Source organism: Eleutherodactylus coqui, chromosome 13 (genome assembly GCF_035609145.1).
Source record: "Eleutherodactylus coqui strain aEleCoq1 chromosome 13, aEleCoq1.hap1, whole genome shotgun sequence".
NCBI lineage: Eukaryota > Metazoa > Chordata > Amphibia > Anura > Eleutherodactylidae > Eleutherodactylus > Eleutherodactylus coqui.
The window spans coordinates 115,413,119-115,426,876 of record NC_089849.1 but is presented as its reverse complement, the minus strand read 5'-3'; the positions used below and the strand labels follow the sequence as shown (position 1 = coordinate 115,426,876).

Below are 13,758 nucleotides of genomic sequence, written 5' to 3'. Positions count from 1 at the left end.
GGCATTTGGCAGAGCGGATATTTTATTGGTGAAGCCACTAATCGGATCACCTGCCACCCATCCCTGCAGGTTACATCTTCCCGTATACTGTGCCTGTATCCAATAGAAAAGCACATGAGGGAGGAACATTGAGAGGAGAGCTCAAATTTCACCCAATCAGCATTGCAGAGAACGCTTTTCAACTTTGCCGACATACGGAAAGTATCGGATTGCACTCTCGTCACGATTCTGTGTCCTCAAGCCATTTCAGTTGGAGTAGGGTCAGTACACGGCCCCATGGCGGCACGATACATAACAACCCACCTGTCCCGGGAGGCGGATCTTTGACGTTACGCTGCTCCCCGCTTCAGTTTCCTCCTGAATTTCTATTTCCTCCCATTGGGTGGCAGTAGAGAGCACTGATCCAGCTGTGGTCTGCAGCATAGCATTCATGAAGGAATGGACCAGATTCTGCAGAAAATGGGGGAAAACAATAAATGTTAAACATTTTATATTTATATATTTTTAGAGATCCCATTTTTTTGAAAATTAATTGTTTTATTCACATTGTTGCATTCAAAGTCCCATAACTTGTGATATGTCCACGGACGGAGCTCTGTGAGGGCTTGTTTTTTTGCAGTTTTTATTGGTACCAATGTAGAGAACATACGGCGTTTGTGATCGGTTTTATTAGGTTTCTTGGGAGGAAAAATAAGTATTTTACCCCTTTCTTCAGTTTTTGCCGTTCAGGATAAATATAGTTTGCGCAATTCATTGTACAGGTCAATACGATGATACCAAATATGTGTTGTTTAGTTTTTTTTGTTTTTTTTTTTAATACAAATAGGGGAAGGTTTGCAACAAAGGTTTCCCCCTCCCTCCTCTTCCTGTAGGGGACTTGAACCATAAAAGCTAAGATAATGCATTGCAGGACTTCTGTGAAAATTAGACATAGGAGATTTAAAGAGACAGTCACTTACTGTCAGCCCATAAGCTTAGCTCACAGGGCTACAAGTAGGTGACCCGCTAAGTCCAGAGATATGTCCTATACTTGCCTCCCTTGCTGTTCCCCCGGTGTCAGCGCTGGAAGCCACCACTCAGTGCATTAAGCCAAGTAGTCCGCTCTTCCTAATTTTATAATAGGACTACTTAGTAGCACCGCTCAATGCACTGAGCAGCGGCTGACACCGGGTGAACGACCGGGAGGTAAGTATAACACATCTATTCTAATCTATGGCCTGTGTTATACTCCAGTGCTGCATTCATAATTCTGCTGAATTCTGGGGAAACATTTAACATGCTTGAGGTCAGTCACAGAAAACAAGCAGGAGCTGCAGGGAGATCTCAGCCCTGAAGCCTGCAGAATTGTGAATACAGCTCTGGAATATGTACATCGTATGGAGATGCTCTTGATTAGAATGGCTCCATCTCCTGAGAGGGACGCCTGTAAGTGACTGCATCCATAATCATATTGGCATTCTACTACAGCACCTGTTTTGCCTCCTACCATGAAGGCGGCGACACCTACTTTGACCACGGTGGCGCTCCAGATGGCGTAGGCTTCCAAGGACTGTGTTACAAGCTTGTCTTTCAGTTCTTGCCACTTACAGATGACTTGTGGCTTGTCGGCAGCCCTCCCTTTACCAGACTTCTTGGTAGTCTTAGTCTCTCGTATAGCATGTTCAATGACACCAGATTTTCCCAAAATGCACTGCTTTAAATGAGGGCAGAGTTCGCTTAACGACTGGCACAACCTTGCCAGGAAAAGTACTTTACAGAGTGTATCATAAGTGTTGTAGTCCCCAAGCTTCGTATCCGCAGCGGTTTGAAGCTGTGCCTTGACCGAGTCTTGGATGTTCTGCATACAAGCGAGACAATGGTGGCATAACATCTCCTGCACCGTCTTGGCATCTCCATACCGATCGAAAGCCGAGTGTTTTGCGCCCGCTCTAAGCGGTTCGTTCTGTGGTTCTGCGGGGGATCCCTCCCTCGGCAGGTATGAGAACAGGTCTTCCAATTTGACCTTTAGTCTTGAGTCCAATGCCTGGCAGAAGCTCTGTATGCATGGAGTGACTGCTTGGGCCTTCAGAGATAAGCAGCTCCTATGTTGGGGGCCACGGTTTGCCACGCTGATCCAGGCGGCATCTGGAGGGAGATCACTTTGGCTTTCTCCCCATAGGAAGGAACAGATGTTACTCTCGTACTGGATGTGCTTGAGGGTGTCTTGGTTCCTTTCGAGGTCCTGCAGTGTGGAGAGGAGGAGCTGCATGGAGTCGCTGGATATGGACTCAAGACCTTCTTTTATTAAAGTCTGTGCAGAGAGAACAAAATTAGCAGATTAAAGTAAACAGTCATACAGTCCTGGGCAGAAGCAGACTTATGTGGGCACTGTATGGAGACACGGGCAGATGTACATACACATTTACAGTGCCATGGCCACAAGTAGAGGCACGGCAACTGTGTCACGTCAAGCATTTATCCAGTTGTGCCCCGGAGTCACATGACAGCAAATGATCCGAAGCAGAAAAAAAAAATCCCTTTAAAAGGAAATGTATCGCTTTTTTTTAAATGACTAATTTAAAAAGTTTTCCAAAACTTACAAAAAAGTTGGTCAGGTCAGGAAAATGACACACACTTAGCAATACTCTGGCCCTAGCAGTCATATATGCATGACAGCAGGTGACCATGGAGGCCAGCGATTTCCTGCCGCGGTCATGTGAATGATGAACAGCAGCTTGACCACTGCAGGAGCTTCCGGGTTCAGAGCAGCAGTGACCGGGAGGGACATCTGGCCATCGAAACAGTGTGTCTGGGTAGTCCTGCAGCGAGGAACAAGTGATGCATGCGATGCGGTAAAACTGGATTAGCCACGTTTACCCTGTATGTGTTGTGCTAAGAAGTGCAGATGGCAACCTACAGAGCCGTGATGAGTACAGCAAGCAGAGGAGAAGTGCGTATGCTCAGCCTGTGCAGAGAAACCGCGCTAACTGCGAAAGGAGAAGACGGCAACGAGCATAGGGGTAATCTATACATGCTCAAGGATGAAGAACTACGAGAAGGCCCAAGCATGACGTGCCAGCAAAACCTTTATTGTTTTGGGTGTTTATATCGGAGCTTGCTGTACTTCCAAGCCAATTTGATTAGTACATGCACTCCAATGCAACAAGCCTGCAGTACCAGGAACAGCCATTGTGAAGAATATGGCTTGGAGTGTCAGAGGATCGTACTCAGATTAAACATGGGAGAGGCTGGAGCGCTCGCACAAGCAGCCCTTTCAATCAGCGGGGGTCCCGAGCGGCAGATGCCCACCCATGAGATATTGATGGCATATCTTGCGGATAAGCCAACAGTTTGTAAAGCCTTTTAAAGGGTTTTTTTCCATAAAAAGACAACCCAGGTCTCATTAGCCTGATTAGGGCATATGACATCATACAGCTAGGTTCCCTATGAGGGACCCCCTCTATGCACCAGTAGCTCCTGGTGACCGGACGTGTCCATGTATTACCCATATAGCAGATGCAACGTCTCACGAGACATCCCTTTAAGCAAGCCGAGGAGCGACCAGTAATAGGCAAGGCTCTTAGGATATTACATGGCGCTTTCATTTCTATGAGCGCCAATGAGGCACCTACCTGCAGTCTGTCTAGAAACAGTTGCTGCATCATGTCCTCCCAGAACCGGATGGGGCGGTCCAGTAGTCGCTGACAAACTTTCTCCCAGTTTTGGCTCATGGAATCACTGGTCAGCAGCTCCCATACAGCATCTCTGATGCCGGCCAGACCTTTCAGGGTCTTCACATAGATGAGCAGAGCAGAAATCCCAGACTTTATGTCTTCATTGCATCTAGGGGGAAATACTACGTCATGGTCTCCGAATCTCATCACATAAAACTGAGTCATGCAAGGGGTTAACAGCTGAATGAATGGAAATAAAGAGCTTTACAACTTTCTACTAGACCCAGTGTTTCAATTCCAAGACATCTGCTTGCAGGTGGTGAACGGAAACATTGTTTACACCTAGCCCTAATCACACAGCAGAGAGTTGTTACGGTGTATCGGTGTATGCAACAGCCATCAACTTGGGAGTGCAGAGCAGGAGAGAGGATGGACTTCACCGATACACTGTAACAGATCAGGGCCTTACCGGAGACAATGGCAGCTAGACACCGATCAGCCAGAACAGCAAAACCACTGGCAGGTGAAGAACATTACTTACCTCGTGACAATGGCGCCAAGGAAGAAGCGGGATATATCAGGCAGCAAGTCAACAGTCAGTTCCTGAGTTTAATATGTAGGAAGCAGGAAAAAGGGCCAAGAGGAATAATCTGAGTAACTGACAAGGGCCCAATAGTAACATAGTGTGTTAGGCTGAAAAAAGACACATGGCCATCCAGTTCAGCCTATTAAGCCCAATGTTGATCCGGAGGAAGGCAAAAAGAGAAAAATGGAGGTAGAAGCCAATTTTTTCCATTTAAAGGGGGGAAAAAATACAAAACAAAACTCAACAAACTCAATTCGGACTCTAATCTGGCAATCGGAATAATCCCCGGATCACCGACCCTTCTGAGTAATCAGAGATACAACATGTAATATTGTAACACTCAATCCAGGCCCCTCTTATACTCTTAGTGAGCTCCCCATCGCCGCGTCCTCAGGCAGAGAGTCCTATAGCCTCACTGCTCTTACAGTAAAAAAAAACAACCTTTTATGTCTGTGTAGAAACCTTCGATGTAGAAGGCGCCCCCATGTTACAGTCACAGTCCTGGGTATACATAGATGATGGGAGAGATCTCTGTACTGTCCCCTGATATATCTATACATAGTTATTAGAGCACCCCTTGTTACAGTCCTGGGTATAAATAGATGATGGGAGAGATCTCTGTATTGTCCCCTGATATATCTATACATAGTTATTAGAGCACCCCTTGTTACAGTCCTGGGTATAAATAGATGATGAGAGAGATCTCTGTACTGTCCCCTGATATAGCTATACATAATTATTAGAGCGCCCCCTTGTTACAGTCCTGGGTATAAATAGATGATGAGAGAGATCTCTGTACTGTCCCCTGATATAGCTATACATAATTATTAGAGCGCCCCCTTGTTACAGTCCTGGGTATAAATAGATGATGAGAGAGATCTCTATACTGTCCCTTGATATATTTAGACATACGGTAGTTATTAGAGCGCCCCCTTGTTACAGACCTGAATATAAATAGATGATGGGAGAGATCTCTGTATTGTCCCGATATATTTATACATAGTTATTAGAGCGCCTCCTTGTTACAGACCTGAATATAAATAGATGATGGGAGAGATCTCTGTATTGTCCCTGATATATCTATACATAGTTATTAGAGCACCCCCTTGTTACAGACCTGAATATAAATAGATGATGGGAGAGATCTCTGTACTGTCCCCTGATATATCTATACTTAGTTATTAGAGCGACCCTTTGTTACAGTCCTGGGTATAAATAGATGATGAGAGAGATCTCTATACTGTCCCTTGATATATTTAGACATACGGTAGTTATTAGAGCGCCCCCTTGTTACAGACCTGAATATAAATAGATGATGGGAGAGATCTCTGTATTGTCCCGATATATTTATACATAGTTATTAGAGCGCCTCCTTGTTACAGACCTGAATATAAATAGATGATGGGAGAGATCTCTGTATTGTCCCGATATATTTATACATAGTTATTAGAGCGCCTCCTTGTTACAGACCTGAATATAAATAGATGATGGAGAGATCTCTGTATTGTCCCTGATATATCTATACATAGTTATTAGAGCGCCTCCTTGTTACAGACCTGAATATAAATAGATGATGGGAGAGATCTCTGTATTGTCCCTGATATATCTATACATAGTTATTAGAGCGCCCCCTTGTTACAGACCTGAATATAAATAGATGATGGGAGAGATCTCTGTATTGTCCCCTGATATATCTATACGTAGTTATTAGAGCACCCCCTTGTTACATTCCTGGGTATAATAGATGATGGGAGAGATCTCTGTATTCTCCCCTAATATATTTACACATAGTTATTAGAGTGCCCCCTGGTTACAGTCCTGGGTATATTAGATGATGGGAGAGATCTCTGTACTGACCACTGATATATTTATACATAGTTATTAGAGCGCCCCCTTGTTACAGTCCTGGGTATAATAGATGATGGGAGAGATCTCTGTACTGACCCCTGATTTATTTATACATAGTTATTAGAGCGCCCTTTGTTACAGTCCTGGGTATAAATAGATGATGGGAGATCTCTGTACTGACTCTGATATATTTATATGTAGTTGTTAGGTCGCCCATCAAACATATTTTTTCTAAACGAAATAACCCCAATTTTGATAACCTCTCTGGGTACTGTAGTCGGTCCATTCCATTTATTACTTTAGTTGCCCGCCTTTGTTACCCGCTCAAGCTCTGATATGTCCTTCTTGAGTACGGGTGCCCAAAACTGTCCACAATATTCCATGTGTGGTCTGACCAGTGACTTGTAAAGAAGAAGAACAATGTTCTTGTCATGCGCCCCTAGATCTCTTTTAATGCACCCCATGATCCCATTTGCCTTGCTAGCAGCTGCCTGACACTGGTTGCTCCAGTTATGTTTACAGCTAACTAAAACCCCCAAGTCCTTCTCCATGTCAGTGTCCCTAGTGGTTTCCCCATTTAGTATGTAAGGCCTCCCTTGCACAGTAGTACTGCAAAGCGCCGCAATTTCAATCTGGCTATAACAGACAGGTGTCAGAACATGCCGTGCATTGCAGCCTGCTGCATATGGATCCGTGTAGCCGCAGACAGGTCATACTGCCCATGGTGACCCCTGTCCACTGCAAAGAGAGCCTACAAGGGGTGCATGAACTTCAGAACTGGACCCTGGAGCAATGTAAGAAGATGAATGGTTTACTTCTACATCATATAGACTTCTGGCTGCATGTATGTCACTTACCTGGGAAAGAGATGGCACGAGGATGCACTATGGGAAAAAGACAAGTGGGTGTAGATGGGGAGATGCTCTATGCAAGGTTTTCCTGGGAAACCTTGGGTTCTGGAATTCACATGAAGGTTTCTATGACACGTACCCCCTACCTAAACAGTGTTATAGACCAAGACCAAGACAATACGTCCTGCCGCACTGCAAACATTGTCCAAGAATGGTTTGAGTCAGGAACGCTATATTTTCTCCTTAGGGAGAGCATCTAGACGGTGAGTGAGGAGACTTCTAAGGCCATTCATGCTCCTCTGGGTAATATGCAAATAAGGGAGGAATATGACAAAAGGCGATAACTTGGCCTCTAAATTCCCCAGATCCCAACCTGATTGATCATTTGTAGGATGTGCTGGAGAAACAAGTCCAGTCCGTGGAGGTCTCACCGAGCAACTTACAGGACTCAATCATCTGCCGCCATGTCTCGGTGTTCAGTGTAAACGCAGCCAACAATCAAAGGAATGATAACTCATTCGCTTTTCGTTCATCATTCATTTTCTGTAGACATAAAAGTCATCGTTGGCTCATTCACTAATCGTTCAGTTAGATACCGATCCTTCAGTCGCTCTCAGCCACTTATACAGTGATTGTGAACAACTGAACGATTTCTTGTTTGAACGAGCAACGATGTATCTGCTGTACGTGTGAACGCCGACGTCATTCGCTCATTCAAACGGGAAATCGATGTCTAAATGGACCCGAAGGCTTTGAACAAAACCCGGTAAAAAAAAAAAAAATCAGACTTTATAGGACCCGGTTCCTTACAGGTTAATCCACCGCTGTAGAGTTTCTCTCAGATAGTCCAGATTTATAGGATGAGCTAGCGTCCGCAGGGTGGGCTGGAAGTCCACGACGGACGGCGGGAGGTGCTTGAACCAGCTGACAGACTGCATTTCCACTCTTAATACTTTAATGCCTTTCCCTACAATAGAAAAAAAATAATCATACACAGAATTACCGGGTAATGGGCATTTGTGACCGTCAGCGCACTCATGGGGCCAAGAGGAAGCGGGCGGGGTACAGACAATATCACATACCACATCATTCTGCTCCAATGCTGCCAGTACACAGCAAGGTGCCAAGGGAACTGGCATGCCCAATAAGGCGTGAAGTAAGGTAAGCAATGACAATGCCAAGACGTCCGATGTAAAGAAAAAAAAGAATGAGCGCTAAAAGGCATCCCGTCTCACCTCCCGCCTGCTGCGCCGTGACCGTCTCTAACATAGAGAATAAGAGTCCGCAGCTGAGAGTAGAGTTACTCGGCACATCGCCTGGCTGGGTGTAGAAGAGGGCATGTGCCTGGTACAGGGTGTTTGCCAACAGCTCTACCAGCGAACACACCTGAGACTTTATGCTGGAACCTGGAAGAGGAGAAAAAATAATTTGCAACTTCAATCCCAATTCTGTCCTAAATCCCGTCACTGTATCCTAGTTATAAACTGCAGCGTTCTTGTATGACCTACCTTGTCATGTGAGCTACGTAGTCCCTGCCACCCACAAGACCAGGACAGGGGGCAGCATAGAGCATTTCAGGAGACTGCTGCTCTTCTGGCCTATCTTTACATTAGATGATAGAGCACTGGGCAAATAGACAAGGACACAGAAAAAGGTAGGGAGGAGTCACAGACTTACAGTGGTAGCGCCATCACTTCTCTCTTATCCTGGCATCAAGTCAGTTCCAAACATCACCACATGAGAGGATTGCATTGGACACAATCAGCAAACTGATCTCCTGAAATGCTCTGTGCTGCTGAGCCATCCTGTTCCGTTGATAGCCAGCTGTCTCCAACTTCCTTGGCACATAACTCTGCCACCCTAACAAGTAGTTCTGCCCTCCCCATCATCATTATACGAGTTCATAGATCAGCAGACCCCTCTCTTGCCGGTAAAGAAGGCCGCCTGCACATGGGCGGAAATCCCGCGGCGGGATTAGCCACAGGATTTCCGCCACTGAAAGCCTGCATAGGAGTGCATTACAATACGCACTCCTATGCAGACGGCCGCGGTTTGGCCGCGTGGCAAACAAACCGCAGCATGTCCTATTTCTGTGCAGGGCTTGCAGAGCCTCGCACAGAAGCGTCACTCCCCGGCCGCTGGCTCCGGTCTGCGCATGCGTCGCCGGCACATCAAAGAGCCGGGGCCGCCAAGCGCGGGTGAGTACGCGCTCGTCCCTGCAGGTGCTGGGGTCGGGTCCCGCGGCGAGAATTATCGCCGCCGGATCCGACCCGCCATTCCCTGTCTCTGTCACCTTTCTATACTATTCCAGGTCACGACACCCTAATTACCCCATAAGCGGGGTGTTGATCGGTTCTATTTAAAAGCACCTAGTACGATATACCCAAGAAGGGTCGTGCCGAGCGCCTCACCGTGATGTGGCTGGTTGAGTAGCTGCTGGATCCCAGCCTTTCTAGCAAGCAGGAAATCGGCCAGGGCTTGCCGCGGAGAGCTGTCCTCCAATAGCATGATGGAGCAGAGGGCCTCCGCCACGGACTGGTCAGAGGCTGAGGAGCATCTCAGGAGGGACTTGCTCTCCTGCAGGATGGTGGAGCTGCACAGAGGATATACACACATTACATCAGATTGGAACCGGGAAATTAAACCATATAAGGAAAAAAAAAACATTTGCTGTGTTCTTCCAAAGCGGGTGCAAGATGTGTCCACAGGTTCCTGCTGAGTCACATCCACTTCAAAGGAGCGCACTTGCAATACCATACAAAACCTGTGGACAGGGGTAGCGCCGTTTCTGGAAGAAGGCAGCCTTGTCTTTCTAATCCTGGACGGAGCCTATACTGTTGGATGAGATCAGATATCCTAAACATGCCCGGTAGCGATATCTATACACTCACTGTCAACCCCTAGAAGAAGTCGTCGTTTTTGCTGCAAAACTGCAGGAAAAAGGGACAATGACAGCTGAGCGATATGTTCAGGACATCCTGCAGCCACACATGTTCCTCTTATGGCGGCTTCCAAGAGGCAGCAGGATAATGCTCGGCCGCACACACAAGGGGGTCACAGGAACCCCCAAAACATTGTCATACTTGCATGGCTGCCCGGTCACCAGATATATCGCCAATAGAACATGTATGGGACCATCTGGGGCACCAACTTCAACAGCCTACGAGTTTACACAATCTAGAGGCTCCGTTACAGCATATATGGAGCAATATGCTGCAGAATACAAAACGGTACCTGTATGCCTCCATGCCCGCCCGTATCACATCTTACATCTAAGCGAGAGGCGGTACAAAATGGTACTGGAGCCTCCATGCCCACCCGTATCACATCTTGTATCCAAGCTAGAGGTGGTACAACAGGGTACTAGAGCCTTCATGTCCACCCGTATCACATCTTGTATCCAAGCGAGAGGTGGTACAACAGGGTACCAGAGCCTCCATGCCCACCCGTATCACATCTTGTATCCAAGCTAGAGGTGGTACAACAGGGTACTAGAGCCTCCATGCCTATCTGTATCACATCTTGTATCCGGGCTAGAGGCGGTACAACAGGGTACTGAAGCCTCCATGCCCACCCGTATCACATCTCTCAGAGATCTGTAATAGTATCTGGTCGGAGTTTCTGTCACAGATCTGGCTAAAATATCAGAAGATTAAGCACTGCACGCGGCGCCTTTTCTTCTGTTCGAATGTTCCTCATTATAGTCTATGGGGTCTCAGCGCTGTTCGTTGGCTTCCTGAGACAGAGCGCTCAGCCGCGGGGATTCCCCTTTCTTTCTCCCCGAACGAAGCAGAAAAGTGATTCCAATGCAGATGTGAGACCACATTAACCATTTGTTGACTTGTCATTTAAAAGCCCCCTGCCCAGCGATGCCCCCGTCCTTCACTCCCACCAGACTCTAATGTCAGGGGGTCTTCACATGACGGAATCCAAGGCAGATTTTTCCACACATATTCTGCTGCTAAAACCTACAGCTGAGCGGCACACCACTACTGCGGCGATGCGATTGTATGGTCACGGGTCGGCCACGGATTTAGCCTTTTTCAATGGGCAAATCAACACGCGGATTTCCCAATGTGAGATCTGCACTGAATCCACACGTGAATTTCAAAAATCACAAAATTTAGACTACGGCGCGGATTAGCAAACGAGGCGGTGAACTTTATGTAAAATCCGCATCCATCATTCCGTAAACAAGGTCTTCACGTGGCAGCTCATTGCCGCCTGGCGTCTTATATAATGTACTGCAGGCCGCCCACCTCCACTTGAGGAGGACCCTTAGAGCTTACCGGAATGTGCCAGCAGCCGCTACCTGACGTATAAGAATGGGAAACCTAGCGAGTACGGGACTGTAGCGGGAGGTGGAGGAGTCGAGCTGCAGAAGGGAGTGCAAGTGGCAGCACAGTAGGTAGAGCTGGGTGGCACGCAGGTACTGGGAGGACTCCATGGCACTCCAGATCTTCTCTGGGACCTCCAGCAGCAGCTTGATCTGTGCAGCGGTGCTATAGAACTTGTCCTGGGTCTAAGGGAGAAAGAAGAGATTACATCTGGCTTACATCAGTGCAGAATGAAGTTATAATACTTTGTGTTTCTTTAAAACGTCAAGATCCCTGCTTGCCGTCAGCGAATGAGAAACCCAATTTTCATCCAGAGGTTGAAGGATGTTAAGAATGACAGACCTGCGAGTCCGCTAGAACTGCAGGCAGCATAGATAGACTAACTCCCGACTGATACATTGTAGCAAACTGTCAGGACAAGATACAATTTGTGTTGTATTCTGAATGGTATTCAGAATTGGCTATTTGGAAGCAGCGACTAGGCGATGACTTCTTACAATACCCTGCTGATGTTAACCAACGCCACCCATAAACCGACATGTAAGGACAACAGTCGGCACCATAAGACTGCGCAGCAATGAGACAGGAAGAAGAAAACAGAGGCAACAAAAGGAGTCGCAAGTGCAAGACCCCCCTCACAGTAACTGATGCAGCGCCCCTACCAGGCTGCAAACAGAAGTGTAGCTACAGAGGGTGCAGAGGTGGCGGTCACACATGAGCCCTGGTCCTCAGAGGGTCTCTGAGACACAGACGATACTACCAGCTTGGGGGGGGGGGGGGCAGAGGACGGTCAGCTGCCACCTCTGCCCCATCGGACGGTCAGCTGCCACCTCTGCCCCATCGGACGGTCAGCTGCCACCTCTGCCCCATCGGACGGTCAGCTGCCACCTCTGCCCCATCGGACGGTCAGCTGCCACCTCTGCCCCATCGGACGGTCAGCTGCCACCTCTGCCCCATCGGACGGTCAGCTGCCACCTCTGCCCCATCGGACGGTCAGCTGCCACCTCTGCCCCATCGGACGGTCAGCTGCCACCTCTGCCCCATCGGATGCCACCAGTATTCTAGCTGTACAAATGTAACATTACGTATCAACATTTTGAGGAACAAGCCAAGATTGCAAAGGCTCATAGGTGGCAGAGTGATCAATACCCCACAAATGACCCTATTTTAAACTACACCCCTTAATGTATTCACTGAGGGGGTCAGGAGTATTTTGGCCCTACAGTCTGTGCATGCACCTGCCATTTTGTTGATGGGCGCATGCACAGAGGCTGGGAGAGGTCTGCGGATAAACATCCCATCGGGCAACAAATCTGGGGGCCTTCGGTATGTAATTTCAGCTGCCCTGGCAGATACGATCCATGCGGGGAGATGAAACTAACTTTTTTCCCACTTTTCCGTGGTCGCTGCTATCCATTGGATAACGGCGGTCACAGGCCCGGGGAGCGGTCAACGAGAACATCCACACCCTCCCGGCTACCTTCAGTAGTTGGCAGCCAGGGGATTTCAAATTTCCTGAGTCTCCCGGCCTTCTGCGAGTGACGTAATATGTCAGGCGTACATGCACAAAAGGCGGCGCCAGGTCCTCTCTGAACCAGATCGTGGCAGGACATCGCGGAGGACGACGCGTGAGTAGTTTCAGCGCCCCTGATGGATCTTATCTGTGAAGGAAGCTGAAACTAACTTTTTTAAAACTTTCTATTTACTTTTATGCAATCGCATTATCCATTGGATAGCGCCGATCACGTGACCGGGGGTCAGACATCCCGTCCCCCCCATGACAGCTCCAGGTTATCCGCTACCTCTATCAGCAGGAAGCCGTCACATCCACAGTCCCTGCGGCTTTGATACCCAGAGCAGCGTGTTTTTACGGCCCTGGGGATCAAAGCCCACTTAGCTAGGACGCAAAAACACGACGGGGCGGTCACTAAGGGGTTAAGGTAAAATTATATGTCCATAATGGGTTAACAAAGCACTTAAAGGGATAAAGTTTTGTGTCAAATATTTTTCCATGAGACATTCAAAATCTACAATCAAATAGTAACATTTTCTGGAAGTTCCTCCCATTTTTAAAGTGGCTGTTAGAGGGTTAAACATATCCCCGCCCCCTATATGAAGCAGAGCGGAGCCTGTGGCGCTGCAGTTGCATGCTCACCTGTGCGGCGCTGACTCCCCGCGGCTCAACCGCAGGGCCAGGCTTGGATCGGAGAGCCCCGCAGTAGCGCTCCATGTCCCGCACCGCGTCCACCACCAGCCCCGCACTCCTCCGCATCTCTCCGATGGTGTCCGCCGCTTCGATCAGGTCCCGGTATCTCTCGCCCACCATCTGCCGTAGCTCTTCCTTCTTCTGCTCTATCTCCGCCCGTACCTTTCTCTCCAGCCCCCGGATCTCCTCGGCGCTGTGTGCCTCAAACAGGGCGCTAGGGTCCCGCACCTCACTCAGCTTCACCGCCGCCATATTTACTGCCAGCACAGCCAGGAAA

General features: G+C 48.1%; 1 protein-coding gene across 2 annotated transcripts in view; it reads right to left on the bottom strand.

Annotated features, from left to right (window-relative positions):
* Positions 1 to 13,758, bottom strand: part of COG1 (component of oligomeric golgi complex 1) — a 20,239-nt gene extending 6,481 nt beyond the window's left edge. For both annotated transcript variants that reach the window (XM_066587745.1, XM_066587744.1), the window contains exons 1-8: positions 13,431 to 13,758; positions 11,228 to 11,460; positions 9,350 to 9,531; positions 8,174 to 8,344; positions 7,749 to 7,905; positions 3,612 to 3,822; positions 1,508 to 2,290; positions 304 to 450 (exon numbers count right to left, since the gene is read on the bottom strand). In XM_066587745.1, the coding sequence (XP_066443842.1) occupies positions 304 to 450; positions 1,508 to 2,290; positions 3,612 to 3,822; positions 7,749 to 7,905; positions 8,174 to 8,344; positions 9,350 to 9,531; positions 11,228 to 11,460; positions 13,431 to 13,733 (2,187 nt within the window). In that variant the 5' untranslated portion in view covers positions 13,734 to 13,758. The remainder of the gene's footprint in view (positions 1 to 303; positions 451 to 1,507; positions 2,291 to 3,611; positions 3,823 to 7,748; positions 7,906 to 8,173; positions 8,345 to 9,349; positions 9,532 to 11,227; positions 11,461 to 13,430) is intronic.